Here is a 20,587-nt window from a genome sequence, read left to right as displayed (position 1 = left end):
TGCAATCAGACTTACAAGTTTGACAGTTATAAAGAGATATAGGTGCAGGAATGCAGCTGATCCTAAAGCAGGAATGTCACTGCTGTCCTTAGGGACAGTGATCAGACCAATAGCCAGGACAGCATTTTAAGGGTATTTGCTTTTTCATACGCAGGCACTGCTTTCCAGAATATGGGAGAAAATGATGGGGAAAAAAAATACATCTGTTACCAGCTTAAATTACAAAAATCCCTTGTCATAAAATTAGTTTCCTGAGACTGAAGAACATGTTGTGACTGCTGTTATTAATATTTGCATAGCTGTCAGAAGCCCAAGCTTTATGACTGCTTACTACTTCAGGGACCATTGACCACTATTTGAGGTGCTGCCTACAGCCTGAGTTACTGCTTCTCAATAAATGTTACAGCCTTCAAATTCCATTATCAGTGGAGTCTGAATTATACTGACTCTCAAAATAAAATAAAAATGAGCAGAAACAAGTTATGGGGCTTTATCATATATTCTGTTCAGAAATCGAGCCTATTTTAAGGCAAGAGCATTTTCTCATGGAATCCTGCTTAACTGATACATAAGACACAATACACCCAAAGGTTTGGGACTGCCAAAGACAGTCAAACATAAGTGTGGATGCTACTCACATCCTCTTACTTGGACACTTCTGTTAACATCTGTTAACAAAGATAATTTATAGAGATTTCCTCTGAAAAGATGTAGAAACTACTTTTGTTTATGAAAGTCTCACCAGTTAAATTTAAGGGTCTTTATCCATTCTTACTCACCAGCAACTCTGAATAAAAGGAAATGGAGAAAAAGTGTGGTATAAGCTGTTAGAGTAATTCAACAGGGAAATATCCAACATTTGTGTGCCAGTGTATAACTATTACATACTTCTGAGGAAAAACTGGCACCTGCCCATTTCACAGCCAGGTCAATAGATCTATTTGTGGAAACAGCTCTAAGCTGAAGATGTCCCACAACACCACCTTTCTAATGACCCCTTATGCAACTATGTCACTTTTCTGCTTCTTTCCTCAAGGAAGAAGAGATTTTTCAGCTAAATAAATTGCCTTTAGCATCAGGAAATTTAAATGCAGTGTTTTCCCCTGAGGGCTGCAGAGATCACCCAGCTGTGTGCCCATGGACAGGAGGGTGATGGGAACCTGCAGAACATTTCAATAGAGAGCGGCAGCACAGCTGAAAGAAACTCAGAATTTCCTACATTTCCTGGCAAGGAATTCACTGCTATCCAGTGCTGAAGAATTTGTATTCTGAGGTGATTGGGATCACCAGTGACAACAATGAAATGGGTCACTGCCTATCACAGACCAGTACACCTTAAAGAGCTGTTTTTATTGACACTAATCATGACATACCATTTTTTCAAAGCCAACAAAACATATTTCTAAAGAAGATATTTTGTTTTAGAGCCACCAGGGATTTATTAACATTTTGGAAAAAAAATCCCAGCTTGCTGAATAGGTAATATGAATAATAAAACTATCTGAGGAAGCAGCTGTGAGCCATTGATCCCAATAAACAATCACCTGCTGGGATGGACAGATTTTTCCTTATAGTCATGAAAATCTTGGAGATAAATGAATGCAAAACCAGAGATAATACAGGTGACTTTAACAGAAAGTGAACTTATATGTCTTGTATAATGAGGAGGGCTGCTTCTTTTCCTATAGAAAAAGAAAAGAGCAGTAACTCCAACACCCAAACCCTCCCAATGAAAGAGCCCAGAAATCTTAGCTTCAGTGCCAGCATAACAGGAGGCACAAGAGCAGAGAGGTGAAATGCATACCAATAACACCAGAGGTAATAACATCAATAACACAACTTCAAATACCAGTTTAAAAGGAAGTAAGGTCACTAGCTCTGCCTCCTTAGGAACTCATGCTTTATATAATGTATTCTCAACAAGTTGTGATGAATAATGGAAATACAGGAGGGCTGGTACTCAGACTGTACTTGAAAAATGCTCAGTGTGCTGGAGTACATAGTCCTCTACAAAAGCATTGTGTAAAAGGCATGTGTCAAATTTCATGTTGCTACCTTACTTATTAAATGAACAGAATACCTGTCAAGGAAGCCAAAATAGTTTCCTTAGGATTAAATAAAGCCTTCTGCACTGAGTTAACGCAAAATACCAGGTTTTTCCCAGCATGGTATGACCACTGCAGCGTGGCCATTGCAGTGAAAAGGACTGCAGTGCAAATAGACAAATATCAACCACTTTTGCCTGTTATGAAGGTGAAAACTGGTATGTTACGAGATGAAGATGTAGAAGATCATAACTATTAGACCTGATTTAGTACTGGCCTTGGAAAGTTTAGCCTCTGATCGGAATGAACCATGTCTTCCTTCTCCTAACCCAAAGTCACAGGAGGTTTCATATATTTTTAAAATTTCTACTACATGCAGAATTATAAAGTTAGCATATAAAACAAAACTTGTTTTCTCTGAAAAGCTCCCTGCTTCATTTATCATTTGAAGATTTTATCTACTACTAGAGCACCAAACACAAGAAACATATACTGGTAATGTTGACTTCAGATATTTTCTCAGAAAAGAACAAATTACAGCATAAAAAAGGCTGAGAGCTAAATAATAGTCTCATTAATTTAGGAAGGCAAATACAGAGGAAGAAGTTAAAATCCTAAACCAGTTTGCCGGATTGGACCTCAGTATTCCTTCTCAGTGCATAAAATTGAGTAACTTAATTTCTAGATGGAGTACAGACAGGACAGGAATGCAATAATCAAGCACCACCACATCTGAGGCAGAACTGTGTAGACTGTTGAACATCAATGTGCCTCTAAAAGAAGCACAAAAAAACCCCAAAAATAAAAACTGTGTAACCATGGCAGAGAATGAAAATTCTGATTAAAAAAAAAAGAGGAAGGATGTAACCAGTGATCAGGGATTCCCTTCATCTGGGTGTTATGCTGCAGTGGAAACAGCACAAGGAGGAGCTGAGATCTGCCAACATCTGCCACAGAGCTGCACGTCTCAGGAATGCATCACCTTAATAATGTTTGTCTTACAATGATGATACAGGCACCTTGCAGTCGTAAAGGTGAGAGGAGAGTGTAATGCATTTACAGCTGATATTGCTCCCTGGATCTGTTTAAGGAGCCTGTTTGGCAGCTGAACTTGTTCTAGCCTTAGGAAGTGGGAGACAGTGTAAAACACCCCTAATATGAAGACTAAAAGAAAGCAAATAGTCTTCAGGGTTTGTTTGGATTTTTTTATAAACTAGTAAGTCATAAATGTTAGTAAACTTAATAAATTCATCCTCTGACACTGTTAACACATATTTACAGTCACTGTTCAGGTATAATAAAGACAACTCTAGCTTTACTTAACACAAGAAAAACATTTCTTTGACACTTTAGTCAGAAGATGACTGCTTTAATCCAGAACACTTTATCATATATATCTAGACAGATAGAATACACTTTTGTATTTATTTTATATATATATATATATGTCTGTGTATGTGTGTGTATTTTTATACATAGATTATAAAGTAAGGTTCAGTATTTTAGAAAAATCTGGAAGGTTTTTTTCCCACCAAAATGGAAATTTTGGAGGGTATTTGTATGGTTAACTGCAAAGTATTTTGAGCTTGTACTTGATTAATGATGAAGTAAATCATCAGGATTTCCTGATGAAGTAAATCATCAGGAATTATGAAATTATCATTTTAACAACTTAATTTTTAAGACTTAATTCTGTAAGGGAGTTATAGTCAAATCCACTCATCCACATAAGAAACTGTTTCATTGATGCAGGACATGCTGTGTTCACAAGTGCAGCCATAGTAATTATTAGTATAAATATTGCTGGAACATCACAGGTCAAGGAGGAATAATGACTGCATTGGTTTTTTTTGAGTCTGCTACTGTAGAGTATCTCAGTGCTCCAGAAAATACTGAATGAAATTGATTCCAATGAAGTCAAAGAAGGAGATAAATTCTAATAAACCATACTTAGTCCTAACTGAAGTCTGTGATATTGCAATTTGATATAGTCACTCAACATTTAAAAAGTCAGAGGCTCCAAAAGCCAATTATTAACATCCAAATACCCAGGTACATACAGATTTGTATACCATTTTCTGTGTTTACATCTAAATGCTGAAGTTATATTACAATTAAACATGTATGTTCAACAATTTAAATTCAAATTTTAAAATTGACTGAAGTCTGACTCACTACTAAAAGCTAAAGCACAGCATCATGGAATGGTTTGGGCTGGAAGGAATCTTAAAGAGCACCTCATTTCAACTCCCCTGCTATGGGCAGCACCACCTCCCATCAGGCCATGCTGCTCAAAGTCTCATCCAGCCCAAACTTAAAATCACACTATGACTGCCATCATAACATAATTATTATAGACAGAAAATACAACATGCAAATAACTCTATTTGTATACTTACTGCATGAGTGAAATCATGAAATTCAATGTAAAGCTGAAATAAAAAGGTCTCTAAAAGCACAAAGAAGTCACTAACCTGTATTTTGATTGGCCAGGAGAAATTGCTGACATAGACATAGAAAGTGATGTTTGGGTTGCTTCGAAAGTTAAATTTTTCACAGGAAAAGCTGTCTCTGTATTCCTTAATATTAACCTTGGAAACAACAGGAATCTCTTCTCCAGATATTGTTCCAGCTAAAAATTTTTAAAAGCTCAGGTGTAAATATACATATTTGGGAAAAATATCATCATTAAAGATGCCGAAATAAATTTGCATAAGAAACATAAATCCTTAACTGCTTTTGGTGTCTTCCTCTAAAACAACCTCTTATTATAGTTTAAATGGCACATTAGGTATATTTAATATACATACAGAGAATTCACAGAAATTTTTAGTTTGGTTTCAAAAATTATATACAAACTGGAAAAGTGACAGAAGAAACATAATTTTACAAGATAGTTATTATGGTCAGCTTAACAGATAATATGCTTTCCTCCATAATTTATGTTTCATTTCAATAAACAGCTCAATAAAATCTGTAAGGGAATTTGTCTACATCTTACACTTTTGCAATCAAATTTTAATTGTTCATGAAAGCGTTAATAACGTAACTAGTAATAAACATTTATTAGTTTTTGCAAATAAATGAGTGACTGAGCTAAATTAAAATAATGGAATAAATAGAGTTTACTAACTGTAGCATGGTAAAGTACTTCAGAAATGCATTGATGAAGAAATTCATGAATTTAAGAGAAACTCTGAACCTTGTTTAAAAAGATTTCATTTTAAGCATCATGCCTCTCCTTGGATGTGTTTTCAGAAAGTCAATAGAACCAATTCAGAAAAACTGTCTTAATTAAAACAAAGAAGAGTAATGGGGTTCAAAGTTGGAGAAAAAATAGATAAGCAGCTCCTTTTATCAGCATACACAGAAGAACTTTATTGTTTGATATCAATGTAAAGGTTAATAATTAAATTTTTAGCTTGAACACTGAAACAAAGAAATAAAATCTCAGTCTCTGCAGTAGTTAAGGAAGCAATTTATCTTAATTAAAATCACAGCATTTCATAACACTGTCATTTTAAAAATTTAAATATGCTACAAGCTTTTCTTACCAATGCAATTTTAATTGAATAGGAGAGAAAGTCAACATATTAATGAAGCTTTATTCAGATTGCAAATTATCATCTGAGGTTTAAATAATATAATTAATAACAGGATAATGATAATGGCAAAAGAACACATTTGGCAAAGTTTTATTATCAAAATTAGCAACAAAGAGACAATCAGGTTAAAATAACTCAAAGGATCATGAAATCATTTGGGGGAAAATCTCATCATAGCAAAATTCATTCTCACCTGTAGAACCAATAGACCATGTAATATTGAGGTTAAAGTTGTTTGATGCATTAATTGATATATCCAAATTTTTATTTGACTAGAGAAAAAAAAAAAAGGAAAGTTAACAAAACATATCAGAATGTACTGCATATAACTCTAGTGTACATAGAGCCTTTCAATCATTTTCCAGTTTTCATTTTAAACATATCTAGAAATGGCAATGTTTCACTGCCAAAGGCAATTCTCTGTTTTGCTTTGATAAGAACATGGTACAATTTAACATATTATTTCACATAACATAACATATAATTTAACATAACCAGTTTTGTTTGTATTTTGTCCTAAGTATAACAAAATATTTGTCTTTAAAAAATAAAAAAAAACCAACATGGCAAATGCCTACATTTTAATCACAAGCCAAAAACTTTACTTTCTGTGACTGAAAATATTTTCTCAACAGAAGGGTATACCCCTTCAATTCATCTCAGGAAGATATTAAACTTGTTATTCATGGGAGCAACAATAAAATCAACCAACTCATAAATTTTCAGAGTATTGATTAAGCTGAAGTACATCTACCATTTAGAAAGGGTTCTCAATGAAGGCACTGAACTAATTTTGCAGCTCTAAAACTTTATAGACACTTCAAAAACCTTTAATCGACATCAAATACAATGGAAATCTTAATTCTGAGTCTCGAAAAGTTTACTAAAATTAGTAACATTTTCTTACCTGTTCTGGATTTGCTATAAAGTTTATGGCAGTGTGATGACGATCGTCCTCTTGTAATAAGCTGAAGGTAAACTGATAATCAATCAAAAGGCTGTCTGTAGGCAAAACAAAAAATATAAAATAATAAAATAAAGTGTATAAGTGTACACATATTAGTTCTATATTATGCAAGTACCTCAAAGTTTACCATTCACATTGATTTCAAAAGTCATGGAGAAATCTACAAGTCAGAATTATTCACATGCATTTCACTGTTTAAGTGTTTGCATAATAAAGTCTTGAAATGATTAAAACTAAAATTAACTTAACAAAAAAACTAAATTAAGAAAAAAAGTCTAAATTTTTTACCATTACAGTTCTACAGGGATCAAAAGCTTCTATTTTCCCTCTCTCACAGGAAATAAGGAGGTGACTTATAAGTGTACATGATTCTGATTATTATTTTATGCATGTTAAAATATGGCAAGTCATCTCTGGTGCTACAACCCAGTGAATAATTGTAAAGCATTATTTTGATCCCTGGTCTGCTGACATTCTGCTACCAACACCACACAAACTGCGTTACAAATAAAAAATATGTGATCATAAAAACAAAATCAGTAAATACAAAGAGAGTGAAAGATTAAGTCAAAGCAGAAGAAAAGCTGTGTCAGCCTTTTGTTGGATTTAATAGTTTGCTTACTGCTGACAATCACCTTTTCTGCAGCAACACATCATCTGAAAAAAATACACTCTGTTGTATCCTATGGGAAGGCTGACTTAGAAAGAGAAAAAAGCCCACTATATTGTCTTAATAGTTAAAGAAAATTGTTTTGGTTGGTTTTGTTCAGGGTTTTTGGGATTATTTTTTATAGTGAGTGTGGAAGGAAAAGTAGAAAATAAAGGTTCATAGAATATCCTGAATGTGGAGGAACCCAAAAAGGAGTTGCATGAAAGGAATCACCATGACATTCAAAGGTGAGAAGTTCGCTTTCTCTATCATTACCCACCACAGTTCTGTTATTCAAATAAGAATAAGCTGATCTACATGTCTTAGTTAACAAGTTTTGACCAGGTCTCTGCATGTTTATGAAGGCAAAAAATGAATAAATATGAAATTAAAATGCCCCATGAATTTATTGATAGTACTCTACACTTCTATAGTTATGCAAATCTAATTAATAAATCTCATTGACTATTGTGCCATATGTCCATGCTTAACAACAAGATGACCATGGTACCAGAACATCTTTAAATGTAACAGGACAGGAAAAGAAGGCAAGTAAAGATTGACCCCTATTAAATGGATTAATAAACCCTTTAATAATCATGAGTAGAAAGGGGAAAAGGTTAGGAATAATGTACAGAAATGCTCAATCTCCTGATCTCATCAACTTGGAGATCCTCAAAATGCAGACAACTGCTTCAGCATCAATCTTTGCAAACAGAGTTACTGTAAAGGTGTGGTAGACCAGCACCACAGAAAGCACTACTACAGAAATTCTGGCTACAGCAAGGGCTTCAAGATGCAAGAAGCAGCACTGACAACCAGGACAAGATAACATTGATTTGCTCATAAGATATGGAAAATTACCACTTCAATATGTCACAGTCTTTTTCCAAGCACAAATTGTGTCCTCTTAGGGATGCAGAGTATCAGCCAAAAAAACAGAAGTTGTATATAGATAATATCCCATCATAAGACAACGTTGGAAATAGACATAGGACTCTGGTCTCCCAGTCATGAAGGAAGAGCTCGTCTGCATACAAGTTTTAAAAAAATTACAGTAATTTACTTTTACAACAATATGAGGTTTTTTCCCCCCTGGGGTTTGTTGCTGCTGGTGGTGGTGTTGTTTAGTTCTTTGTTCTTGGTTAATTTTAAAATAATTTTTAAATTTATGTTTTACTTCTTAAAAGCCAACAAACTGATGTTTCAAGGAATGCAGGAAAAATCCTGACACTTATAAAAGTTAAACTAGACGTTTCCTCTTAAATTTAAAATGTAACATCTGTAACAAATCAGAAAATTAATTCCACTTTTTATATTGCATTCTTACATACAATACAGCTGATAGTGAATTGTGAAAAACAGGAAGAGTTAATTATGTGTAGAGGCTCTCCTTTTGTATCCAAGATATCCCAAAGTTTTTTATTGTGTTATTAATGACTCTATTATTTAATGGTTGATCAATTTGATACTTCATTAATAGCAGGAAAGTTCAGTAGGAAGTCCCACGCATTATCTTCTCTGTAGCAGTCAAGAGCCTTGAACAACACAGCCTCAAGAGCAGCTTTGAGAGCCAACAGAAGAACTCTCCTTGGGGTTCTTCAGAGTTGCCAAAGGATCTCTAAATTGCAGCAATTCCACAGAGATCTGCCACAGGATAAACCATTATATCCCTGCCTCGGCCATGGCTGGGTGCTGTAGAGCAGAAACATTTATTCCTTCAGAGACAATTCCAACTCAGGGGAGGTACTTGAGGTGAGCATGACTCGAATGAAGCAGACAGCAGGGCCTAAGTGCAGTTGGGTGATTCAACAGCACAAATGAACTCAGGTGCAAATGAAAGAACTGACACTGAACAAACATTCCTTCCCATCTTTCTGAGGACTGCAGAGGTTTGCTGAAGAAATTTCATAGGTTGGAGAAAGGTTCACAAAACTTCAAGGAAGATTTGTCTGGACCTATTCTAAAGGCAAAGATTCCAAATCTTTGAAAGTCTCTAAAGTTAGATTTTATTAGAATATAAATTAGCAGAACCAATTTAAGAAGAAACTCAGAGTAGAAATTAAAAGGGATTGTAAAGAAGACTCTACCCATTGCACCCTGCTGCTGCCCCTCTATCTTTCCTCACTCTCTCCATCTGCTTCATTCTGTAACTTAGGAGACTCTTCCCCCACAAGTATTCAGCAGCTCCCAGGGAAAATATCACCTCCCTCTCCTCCAGAAAGCTCCACCTTCTGCAGACTGAAGCAGGCAGAACAGCTTTCTATCCTACTGCCAAACCTCTTCCTAAACATAATATATGCCACTGCATCATAAGTGCACATAAAATAAGCAGTTACTCAGTACATCACACCATATTTCCTAATTCATAGTGCCATTCAAACTAGAGAGCTTAGCCTCAAAAGCAGTACAAAATTCAAACTAAAAGTCAGTTCTAAGACTATGACCTGTTCTGAACAGCTAAATGTAAAAGTAGCCACATATATAATAACTAAATGTAGAAATAGATATTTAAAGTACATTCAAGTATACCCTGTTGATATATATGTATATGTTGCGCATATTCATATCAGGAATTTGGAGAAGCCTAAGATTCTACTCCATGTAGAAACCCCCATGTGGGTTTGTTTCTACTTTAAATCTTTATGAAGCCACCATAACCAATTTTACCCTTTATATAAACAAATAAGACTTTTCATATTTCTGTTTACCAAGACAGAAACACAACAAATCTACTCAAGCAGGTGACTCAAAGCAGCAGGCAGACAGAATTTAAAGAGCCATTTTCTAGCCTATAATCTCCTGAACTTTCATAACTCCCTGAACTTTTATGTCTAAAGTTCCATGGGAAAAGTTTGTGAGAACATGGAAACCTCTCACAAACTTAGAGCTCAGCTCACAGCTCAGATCTTAATTCCCCAGCACACAACACAGTATTTGGAATCCACAAGCTCGGTTTTTTGAGGCAAGAGTCAGCCCAGAACAGTCTAATATCTATGTTTCCAGGTATTTTGTTTCACTTTATCTTAGAAATCATTGATTAAAGTACAAAAAAAAGTGTTGGGAGATAGGACCACAATACCACCCTGACATCATCAACGGTCAAATATTACAAAGACATACGGTTATTGAGTTTTTTCACATCGCTATTTTGATTTTTTCAAAACCCTTGACTGCTTTCACAGTCAAAAGGAATCATTAAAATCAATTCAAAATGCCAGTAATAAGCATGTGTGAGAACATAACAATAATTAGGTAAAGAAAGATATTTAATGAAATAGGAAAAATGAATTTCAAAGCAATCCTTTAACCCTAGTATCGTTGTTAATTTTCAAGAAACCTCTCTGTTTCATTAATAAAGGTCAATGACTTCTGATAAGAATTATATGGTTTAATATGAAAGTTTTGTACTCATATCCAAAAAGGAACAGACCAATTCCCATACTCAAAATTTGTACTGGAAGAAAACTCCGATTTTTAAAACTACAGAATACTCCCAAAAGAACAAAGGCCAGAAAGAAGCTCTTCAGTATTTCTATAGTGCCTCCATACTCTGTGAGAATATATAATTACAATGGAAATTACTTTTAAAAAAGATGATTAGATTGAATATGTTTAGTATAAATTAGTGACAAATTTATATACGAAAAGGTATGTTACAGGGGAGTTTTAAGACTGTAAAAGGATATAAACCACTATAAATCAAGGGTGCCTGTAAATTATTTTTGGGTGAGTGCTCCCTTAATGGGCAGCTTTCAACACTTTGTTCCATGTTCAGTACTCAGTGTTGGGCCCATGCCTCATTTACTACGTGCTATACAAGCCCTTTTCTCAAGATGGAATTAATTTCTAATGTGGCTTTCTATAGTATTCATCACTATAATTTTCTAAGTTCTTCACAAAAGTTAATGAATTTGTTACAACATTACTGAAGATGAGAAGGCATTTGAGTGCCATTTTATAGGACAGGAAATGAAACAAAGAGACCAAGGACAAAACCATCTATTAAAAATGAGCAGCCAATCTGAAATACCTGGACTTTGATTTTTCATAATACTTTGAATTATATAACACTATGTATGAACACTGTTATTTGGCAGCTCCTTCCATCATTCATTGTAATTCTTTCCACTTTTTCAACAAAACAGGAAAGGAACACACATTCAACTTTCCATTACATTATCACTGATTCGTTCCCTACAAATTCATTCAGTGCATTGTGGAGTGAAAGTTCCTTGGGAACTGGTATATAGCAATATTATTAAAAACTGTGCAATCATGCTCTAATAAAAAAGCAAATATAAAATTATTGTGACAGCAACCTTTGTTCTTCCACCATCCTGCACCCACTGCCTATGCAGCATATTTCAATAAAGGGGGTTTATTAAGTAATTTAAGAATCAGGCTGGAGTAAATTTTAGAGAACCACTTCTGAGCTATCTTTTACCTGTGAACAAATCATTCCAAGAGAGTATCCCAGTTCACTGCGTCTCTCAGCAGGAGGGAAGATTGAACCTAGGTTCCCAAAAAGGGAGCAAGAACATTCCCAACTGGACACACTCAGGGCTTTTCTAACTTTGGTCACTGGCCATTCTCCCCTGGTTCCTCTCACACAGTTTCTAAACACATTTTTAAAGCTGAACAAAATGGCAAAACAGTTTCATACATATACAGAATTTCTGAGAAACGTCTATTCATTTTAACTCCAAAAGTTTAAGTTTAGCAAAAGATCTAAGCCAAAAGTACTGCAATGTATATCAGCCAGATTTACAAAAAGAGCATGGAACTAGACCCACCCACCCACAATATAATCTCATTCTCAGCTCCAACCTAATTATCCCATTTTTAAAATATTAGGTGAAGATCACATGATCTTTACTCAATCAATGACTAAAATAGGTTTTTTTCACATTTTTTTCTGATAACTAATAACTTCTATTTTGTGAATAAACCCCTCAAAAATCTAGTGCTGTTTTATTTTTGCTTGACATCACTTAAAGTTGTAAGAATCTCCATCATGATTGCAACTTCAGACTCGTCACAGTCTTCCCACACTCTTCTATTTAAGGATCTGTCTATTCATGCTGATTCTAAAATTCATACTCTCACCTCTTCATTGCACAGGCAGTTCGTCTCTCTCCTCCTCTTTCTAGTGATTGGTCTCTATTTTCAGCTAGATTTTGTTGAGAACAGAACTATTCATATTCCTCTCTATCAGTACAAATGCTGCTTTTGAAACCAAGTACCATTATCAAATGCTATAAATCATATTCATCTGTGACCAAAATGAAATTCTCCTTGTATTACATCAAAGTTGGGGGTTACCACCAGACCTATTTTCTGTCAGGATAATTATTTTGAACTTTCAGAGCAGCTGCCTGATTCATTCCACTGTCATCTGTATCTAGCAGTCATCCACTGCCTCATTGTCATTTTTATATTGAATATGTTTGTGTCTGACATTACTTGTCCATTGTGATAAAACAAAAAGTCATTTACTGTGAAGTCTTTACTAAAAACTTGCATTTTATTATATCTAATCAGAGCACAATGAACTTCAAAAAAACCCAGCATTTACTATTTATATGCCTTTTTCCATTTCAAGAAAGAGCATGGGAGAATGTATTTCACATAAGTTCAAAGTCTTTAAAAACATACAGCAATAGCAAGTCATTGTTCCTTTTACTATACTTTACAAAAATGTACTGGTCTAAAAAGCCCACAAAAAAACTGAGGGATTAGTGTCATAATCAGAAAATTGGGTAACTAAATTTTATTTTAAATATAAATCTTTTATCTTATTAACTTCTCCACTGCTATTTGGAAAGGTCTAATAAGTTGTCAGTTTTGATCCTAAGCGAGGGCCAGAAAAATCTACCTGTTTTAGAATTTTACTCAGCTATATTTTGCTTATTTTCTCAGGCCACTCTGTATTGACTAAAACTTTCAGTGGATGACAGAAATGCATCATGTTCAGAAGGTCACTCTTGATTTTCATTACTGCAAATAGAAAGACCTAGAAGGTTCATTAAGTCTGGACATTTAAGTTTTACAAGGCTAATTAGGTGAGATGTATCTTGCCATAGCTGTCACAGAAGTAAAAGTGTAGGTAGGAAAATGTCATGGTAAACAAGGCTGGGCTTGTAGCTGAGATCTAAAAACTGAGGTACAGATAGAGTCACCTGGGGCCTTTTAAGCATGCAACCTCAAGATGATGCTCCTAAAGTTTTTAAATCCCAGACCACAGTCAATTATTATTTTTCCTAGATATTTCATTAAACTCTTTACTGAAAATGCTGTAACAACTGATGAGAACAGCTGCAGACCCTTCTCCAGCTCTGTGGAAGAACATGGTCTATAAACAAAGTGTGGAAAGCAATGGCTAGGGAATTATGAGCAAAATATTAGCAAAAGAAGCAGCCACAAAGAAAAGTAAGTGCACCAATCAGCAGGTATCCAAATGTCAGTTGTAGGAAAAGGTCTAGGTGTCTCCAATGATGGAACATTTCAGAAATCACAGCAGAGTCTTGTCAGAAGTGTGTTATTACTTGACAGCAAGGAGTACTCAATAAATGTAGTTTTGTTTTGTCACACTGGACCGTCTTTGTAATCCCTTAACTCTTGTAGTATTCATAAGTGTTAGAAGAGTGAGAAAAAAAACCAAAACAAATAAAAAGCCAGGAAAAAAAAGTCATTAAAATTATTATGGAAGAAATTCAAATTTCTCTCTCCATGATTTTTTTTCATATTGATCTAAATGCATCACCACCTTTGTAACACTCATATTAATATTACAACTCTAACATGTATTTTCCAATATACCAGCATCAATACCCACTAACCTGATTCTAATTTACTGCTTTCATTATATAGTCTCTACACACTGAGGAGATCTCTGATCTGCTTGTTCTGACAACAGAAGTGGCACATCTAAGAAACAACAATGTTAAATTATTGTTTGACTTTGTGTATTATTGCCAAAGAGGGATGTTTCTTGTCTAGGAAAGTACTAAATGAAAGCAGTCAGATTTTCATGCTATTTTAAATCTCGCTCTCATAGCTTTCAGTTTATTGTATAATCCCTGAAAGTCTACTACATCTCCTTTTAGAAATGATTTTTTGAGAAGCTTCTATTTATACATGGATCAATGCTGAAAAAATGGGCATGGCAGAAGTACAAATGTAATTTTTAAATTGTTTATGCTTTTATACACGTATATACTCAAGCTTTGCTATAAACTGGGAACAGTCAGAAGTTAATCAGACAATAACTTCTACATCTTTATTAGCAGAGCTTTTATCCTGCTTCTCAAATAACCAAACACATATCTTAATAATTAAAGAACAACCTCTTGTTACTCAGGACTTCCAAGGAGACAGAACACACACTTTATAAATTGTCTATAAATATACATGGATAAATAGGTGCTCCTGCAATATCCCACCATTTTCAAAATTCTCTTCTTTCCCTTTTCTCATTATTTAGTTGAACTTTGCTTAAGAAACCCTAAATCCACAACCCAAATGTCAGAACCCACCCCATGTTGCTTGACTCCGCATGACTTGTACAAACTGCACAATGTAACTTCAAGTTGAGATGTTTCCACTTTGCTGTATTCTCAAACCCTGTTAATACGTTAGTTCTGATAAGTAAAATCTCTCATAGCAAATAAATCCAGATCAGGAAAATTGCACTTCATACGGATAGAAATTACGTCATATACCTCACTGAGCAGTGTCCTCTGTTTTAAAGTCACAAATTACAACAAGTACTTGTACTGTAATAAATATAAAATGCTACATCTCCATGCAGTAGAAACACAATTGCGTTACAACTTTGAAAAGAAGAAGAACACAAGCACTTTTTCCTTTAAAACACCATTAGGTATTTTTAGAGTAACATCTGTTGATTTCATTAATAACATTCTCACTCAATAACATTGCTCATGCTAAGAACTGAGTGCCAATTCAGCAAAAAATATTGATAGAATATTAAAATTCCAAACACTCACAAATGAAATTATATATCTGTAATATTGCCTAATCCATTTTACACAGCCTTTAGAACAGATAGGAGGAAATATCTCAACCCTAGTATGGAATAAAATACAGAGTGAAGAAAAATAAAAATAGAAATAATAAACATTCCCCTACTTGCTACAAGTTTGATTTGTAGGACTGGCAGTCAGGTACATAAAATAATAAACAGTTTGGTTAAAATAAGCAAATTGAAATAACGAAGGAAGGAAAAATGGAGCCCCAAAGGCTGTTTTCCTCAACCCCAGTGCAGTCACCCATCCTTCAGAGGAGATTTATTCTTTGCCTCAGAGAGGAAACATTGGTCACCATGGCAGGGCTCACTGACTCCTTTCTGAAAGTGACTTGGAAAACTCAATTTCCACCCGAAACAGCTGCCAGCCATTAAAAGAAATATTATATTTTCCTGGTGTTATTTTTTTCTATAAAGCAGGAACTAAATACAGCTGTGCTTTCATTATTTTTTTTCTTTATTTGGCCATGGAAAGAAATTACTGTGAACCAAAATGTGCAAATAGAATAAATCTCTTCTTTTATTGTTATGGTTTGGTTGGCTTTTTTCAAAATAGCTTAATACAGACATATTGAACATACCATTACTCATTGATATACATCAAGCACAAACTTTTTGACACAGATTCTCTGAGAACTGAATTAGCATGTAAAAAGGAACAGCAAACTGTAGCAAATACTGACAGTCTGTTTGTTCTTGGTATTTGAAAAGCAGTAATTGTTCATATCACTGCAAGTGACCTTCACAGGCCAGAGACGGTGGCAGGCAGTCCTTGCCAACAGACATGAAGTGACACATTTGCATGACGTAGCCATACACTGCCTTCCTTAGAAGTTTTCCATTGTTCTCTTTCCACCATTTATTCTGTTGTTCATTCTAGCAATGACCTCTCCATGTTCTCTTTCATTAGCCATTCCCAACATCAGAAAAGGCTCCAGCACTTTAAAATCTGTCTGGCCACATTTTCAAAAACAAGTACAGAAGCGGTATGTGTTTCTATTCAACAGAAGTAGAAATCTAAAATTCTCATATCATTGATGAAAAAAGCATGATATTGTTGCCCTTTTAAGACTTTTCTTCCCACATTTTGCATAGCTTGTCATTTTTATAAAATTATTCTGATGGCCGTGGCATTTCCTTAAGGGGCTAACACAGTAAAGTACATTTATTTCCCCATAACATAAAAAGACAAATCAAATACATATATATTACTTCTTTACCAGTGTATCTTCATACTCTTTGACAGATACATTTTTCAACTTTCCCTTAATGTCTAGTTTGCTATTGTATCTATTTCCTAGCATACATTGCTACTTTTTGACCTCACATAGTTCGCTCTTCCATTTCATGTCAGCATTACCCTTTATATCAAGTGACTTCCAAATTACACTTTGCTGTCAATGAGTTATATTTCTGGAACACATTTTAAAATAATATTCACACCTCAAGCTAAGAAAAAGTGACAATAAATTAATATCAAGGACTCACAGGCTACTTTGCAATATGCTGAAATGGAGCTGAGTTATTGAGTCAGAAAGCTGAATTTGACAATGTCCACATTTAACCTAGTTTACAATTTCCTTAAGTTTATATAATACAAGGTTTTATCATTCTCTTGAGATAGAAATGACCCCTAATTTATTTAAATGATGGCACAAAAGTCCCTCAAATACCCTATAAGGGCTTCCCAGCACTAATTCTATAGCTGGAAATATCCCTGACTGCTCTCAGGACCTTACAGATACATGTGCCAGGATTAGGTGGTTCAGGACCCGCACCTGAACAGTGGAACTCACACTACAGGACATTTGCATTAATGGAAGAGGCTCAGCTGTCCTCCAGTGCTCCATGTTTGCCAGCAGAGAAAAACACCCCAGCTGACTTGGAATAACGCACTTGTTTGACCAAGAACTCCCAAAAGAACCAACTCAAAATCTCCCACATATCACAAGACACTTACTGAAGTCAGGGTGTGTTTTTTCCCTTTTTCAACTGGTTCAGGATTTCACTATAGATCTTCCTTGAAGTCCTGCTGATCAAGAATTCTCTTTTCCCTGGGCAGTCAGCATGGGAAGCAATGCAACTGCAAAAGCACCACAGGTGTTTTCCCTTGACTGTCAGAAGGTAAAGCCAAGGGACCCTGAGGGATCCTTTCCCATGGCATTTATTTCTTACAGCTCCAGGATCAGGGAGCTCCAAGGCCTCCAGGTGTCTGAGGAATGACAGCTCCTGTCCCCTGGGAAATGTTCAGGAATCTCTCACACACACAGCACAATGAACACACAGCACAAGGATTCAGAAAGTATCCATCCCTGTGAACACAAGCTCAGTATATCAACAAAATCAAACATTGTGTATTTGTAGATACTTGCACTGGTTTCCTTCTCATTTAAAACACTGCTTCATACAAGGACTAAAGTCCCCTACAAAGCAAAGGATGTCCTCTGAATGAGATATCCTGCTGCTCTTGCCTCATCAAGATCTATAAATACTCACATTTTATACCTATAGCTATTTTACTGTAATATTATATCTTACACTGCAAGAAAAATAATACAAAAAATAATGATGGCACCTGTGGAACGGTCCTCTAATTCAGGCCTTTAACTGCATGCAATACAAGGTATGATTTTTCTTCTTTTTAGCAGTTAGAAAGTTCGTTTCACCACTGTTAGTTTGTCCTACTTCTTTGAGTTAGGGTAGCATACTTGCTATTATTGATGAATAATTACTAAATTACTTTGTCTGCTTTGACAAAAGGTATTAAATAGTAACTGTAAGAGGATGCCAGTTGGTAAATTCCCTAGTATATAAGCAGAAGCTACCAGAGAAAGCAAATAATCTTAATTTCAAAAATAACACATGGCTTGTTAAGCAAAGAAAATCCACAACATTAAAAAACATTAATTACAAAAATGAGAAATAAATACATACATGGAAAAATTCTCCAACTCAAAGTAAAAGCTGAAAATGATTGGCAGCAAATCCGTTTCCTCAGCCTGCCCAACAAAGCTGCAAGCCAACCTAGCATTTGGCAAATGAGTACACAGAGCCTGGGGTGAGATCATAATACTTTATTAGGAGCTTCAGCTTCAGATGTGGTTATTGTTTTAATTCTCTGCAAGGCGACAGTTGGTTTCTGCAGTTATTTTAGCTCAGGGCAAAGACTATGTTTGTCTGCTGCTCTTTATAAGTTCTGAGTTGGTAGGTTTGCTGAGGCTAATCTTTTATCAAGCCATCCTAGAATTGTCTGATTTAAACAATAATCTGTTCCACTAGACTCTTTAAACACTAAGATTTCATTTTAAATAGAATTTTTTTGTATGAGTCCATATATTCAAAAGACAATGTCAGTCATTACTTTGACTGTATTTATAAATAATATAGATTTTTTCAGTCTGTATCAAAGTCAATCAATGTTAGATATAATTGGTGGAACTCATTATTTTAAGTCAAGCATGACAGTTTTACAATTACAATATGTATTTAGTTGAAATTAATGTTGTCCCAAAAGGAAACACGAATTGCTCAAATCAGTAGTGAAGCTGGTGGCTGCTGGTATACATCTCCCAAGTCAGCTAAAGCAAGCACGTTTTCAAGAGCTAAAATTTATTGTTTATGCCCTTTAAGTTTCAACATAATTTTTAAATATCTGGAAAATCCCTGCTAACAGTTTTACTTATAGTGCTACTTGCTATTTATCTTCTAAAACACTCTCCTTGGAATGTTCTTGAGTTTAATTTTCCTCTAAGTATAACAAGTCTGCCACCTAGTGCTTTATGGTACCTCTAGTACACGTTTTACTTGACAATTATTTTTTTACAATTTTATTGATAAAAGAGGTCATGTTCTGAGTTCCTGAATGCTTCAACATGCATGATTTTAGTATTTAAAGAGATTTCTTTCAAAAATTTTAATTCTCCTTTTTATTAAATGATAACATTGGTAACATAATAAATGTTACTAAAAATTGGCTTATATTAGAACTTTGACTGTGACTAAGCCCAGAAAAGAAAGAAAAAAATACATACTAATAATAAAGAGAACAGGTGGGATGAACTATCAGACCATGTCAATAGGTCTAGAAAGCTTAAACTGCATTCTGACAACAGAAATAAGGGTGTATTATCCTTTTGCTCTGAAACAATATTGAACTGATATTTCTAAAAATTCATTGGAAGTTGTCATAAATTATCTACATTTAATAATTAAACAATCTTTCTAGTTACTACTACTAGGAAAAAAAGAAATCAGGACTTACAAAGTCTTTAGTCCAAAGACCAGATATGAAAAAGTAATTAGACTTCTTATTTTTTAGCAAGTAAGGCAAATTTTTAATAAAGCAGATAAAAGAAATAAGTGCTTGAGATTATTTCTTTTCAGGCACCACATACAGTGCATAAAAATATGGTTTAAAAGTTTTAAATTAAAATAAAAATTTACTATAAGAAATGGTATAGAGAATAGGTACAGACTAGCACTTTTCTTTACTTTTCCCTTTTTGAAATCCTGGTGTGTCAGCACTAGTGGGGCTAATACAGCTTCAGGACTGGACTAGAATCCTTATGAGGCTCTTCACCAGAAGCAAAATTTGCTTTTTTGTCCCCAGCTCCCTGCACAGACACCAGACATTATCTTGAGAGTTTTTACTGAACGTACATTTCATAGTTTCTCACCAATTTTGCACATGAAAGTATCATTCTTCATCTTTGTGAGCTGCTGACATACTGAGGGAATTGCTTATTGCTATCCTGTCTGTATTTATACCAAGGAAAGAAGCAATAGTCTTATAAGCTATAATGATTTTATGGCTCAGAGTTAAGAATGGCAGAGCAAAGCCATAAACCAATTATTCAGGTCAATCCCAAAAAAGTCGTTGCAAAATGTTTAGTAGAGCACCTATTCTTGCCTGTGGTTTACTTTAGGTAGAAAAAGAGTAACTAATAAAATTGAGCCATTAAGAATCAAACAAACAAACAAAAAGCTATGACTACTGTTTTCCTGCTTGTAATAATGTTGGGGATTTTTACATATAAGCTAAACTTTGCAGTGTCCTCTCTGGTTTTCTATTTCCTCCTTGTATGTCCAGGAGACTGAGTGAAAAACTCAGAGGTGCTAGAGGAATGTGTACACCTGACCCCTAAGGCTCCTGCAGATGGGCCCAGCACCTTCCTTCCCTGTATGTTTCATCCCAGAAAAACAGCTGAGAATGGTGGTCAGTCACTGTGTAAAGCCACCCACAAATGGCATTTCATTAAACACTAAGGTAAG

General features: G+C 34.8%; 1 protein-coding gene across 3 annotated transcripts in view; it reads right to left on the bottom strand.

Annotated features, from left to right (window-relative positions):
* Positions 1 to 20,587, bottom strand: part of ATRNL1 (attractin like 1) — a 431,847-nt gene that overhangs the window by 250,182 nt on the left and 161,078 nt on the right. For all 3 annotated transcript variants that reach the window (XM_066554160.1, XM_066554162.1, XM_066554163.1), the window contains exons 22-24: positions 6,558 to 6,652; positions 5,844 to 5,922; positions 4,520 to 4,677 (exon numbers count right to left, since the gene is read on the bottom strand). In XM_066554160.1, the coding sequence (XP_066410257.1) occupies positions 4,520 to 4,677; positions 5,844 to 5,922; positions 6,558 to 6,652 (332 nt within the window). The remainder of the gene's footprint in view (positions 1 to 4,519; positions 4,678 to 5,843; positions 5,923 to 6,557; positions 6,653 to 20,587) is intronic.

The sequence above is a fragment of the Molothrus aeneus genome, chromosome 8 (assembly GCF_037042795.1).
Source record: "Molothrus aeneus isolate 106 chromosome 8, BPBGC_Maene_1.0, whole genome shotgun sequence".
In the NCBI taxonomy this organism is placed as follows: Eukaryota; Metazoa; Chordata; class Aves; order Passeriformes; family Icteridae; genus Molothrus; species Molothrus aeneus.
Note: the sequence above shows the minus strand (reverse complement) of the source record. Positions and strands in the feature narration are given on the sequence as shown.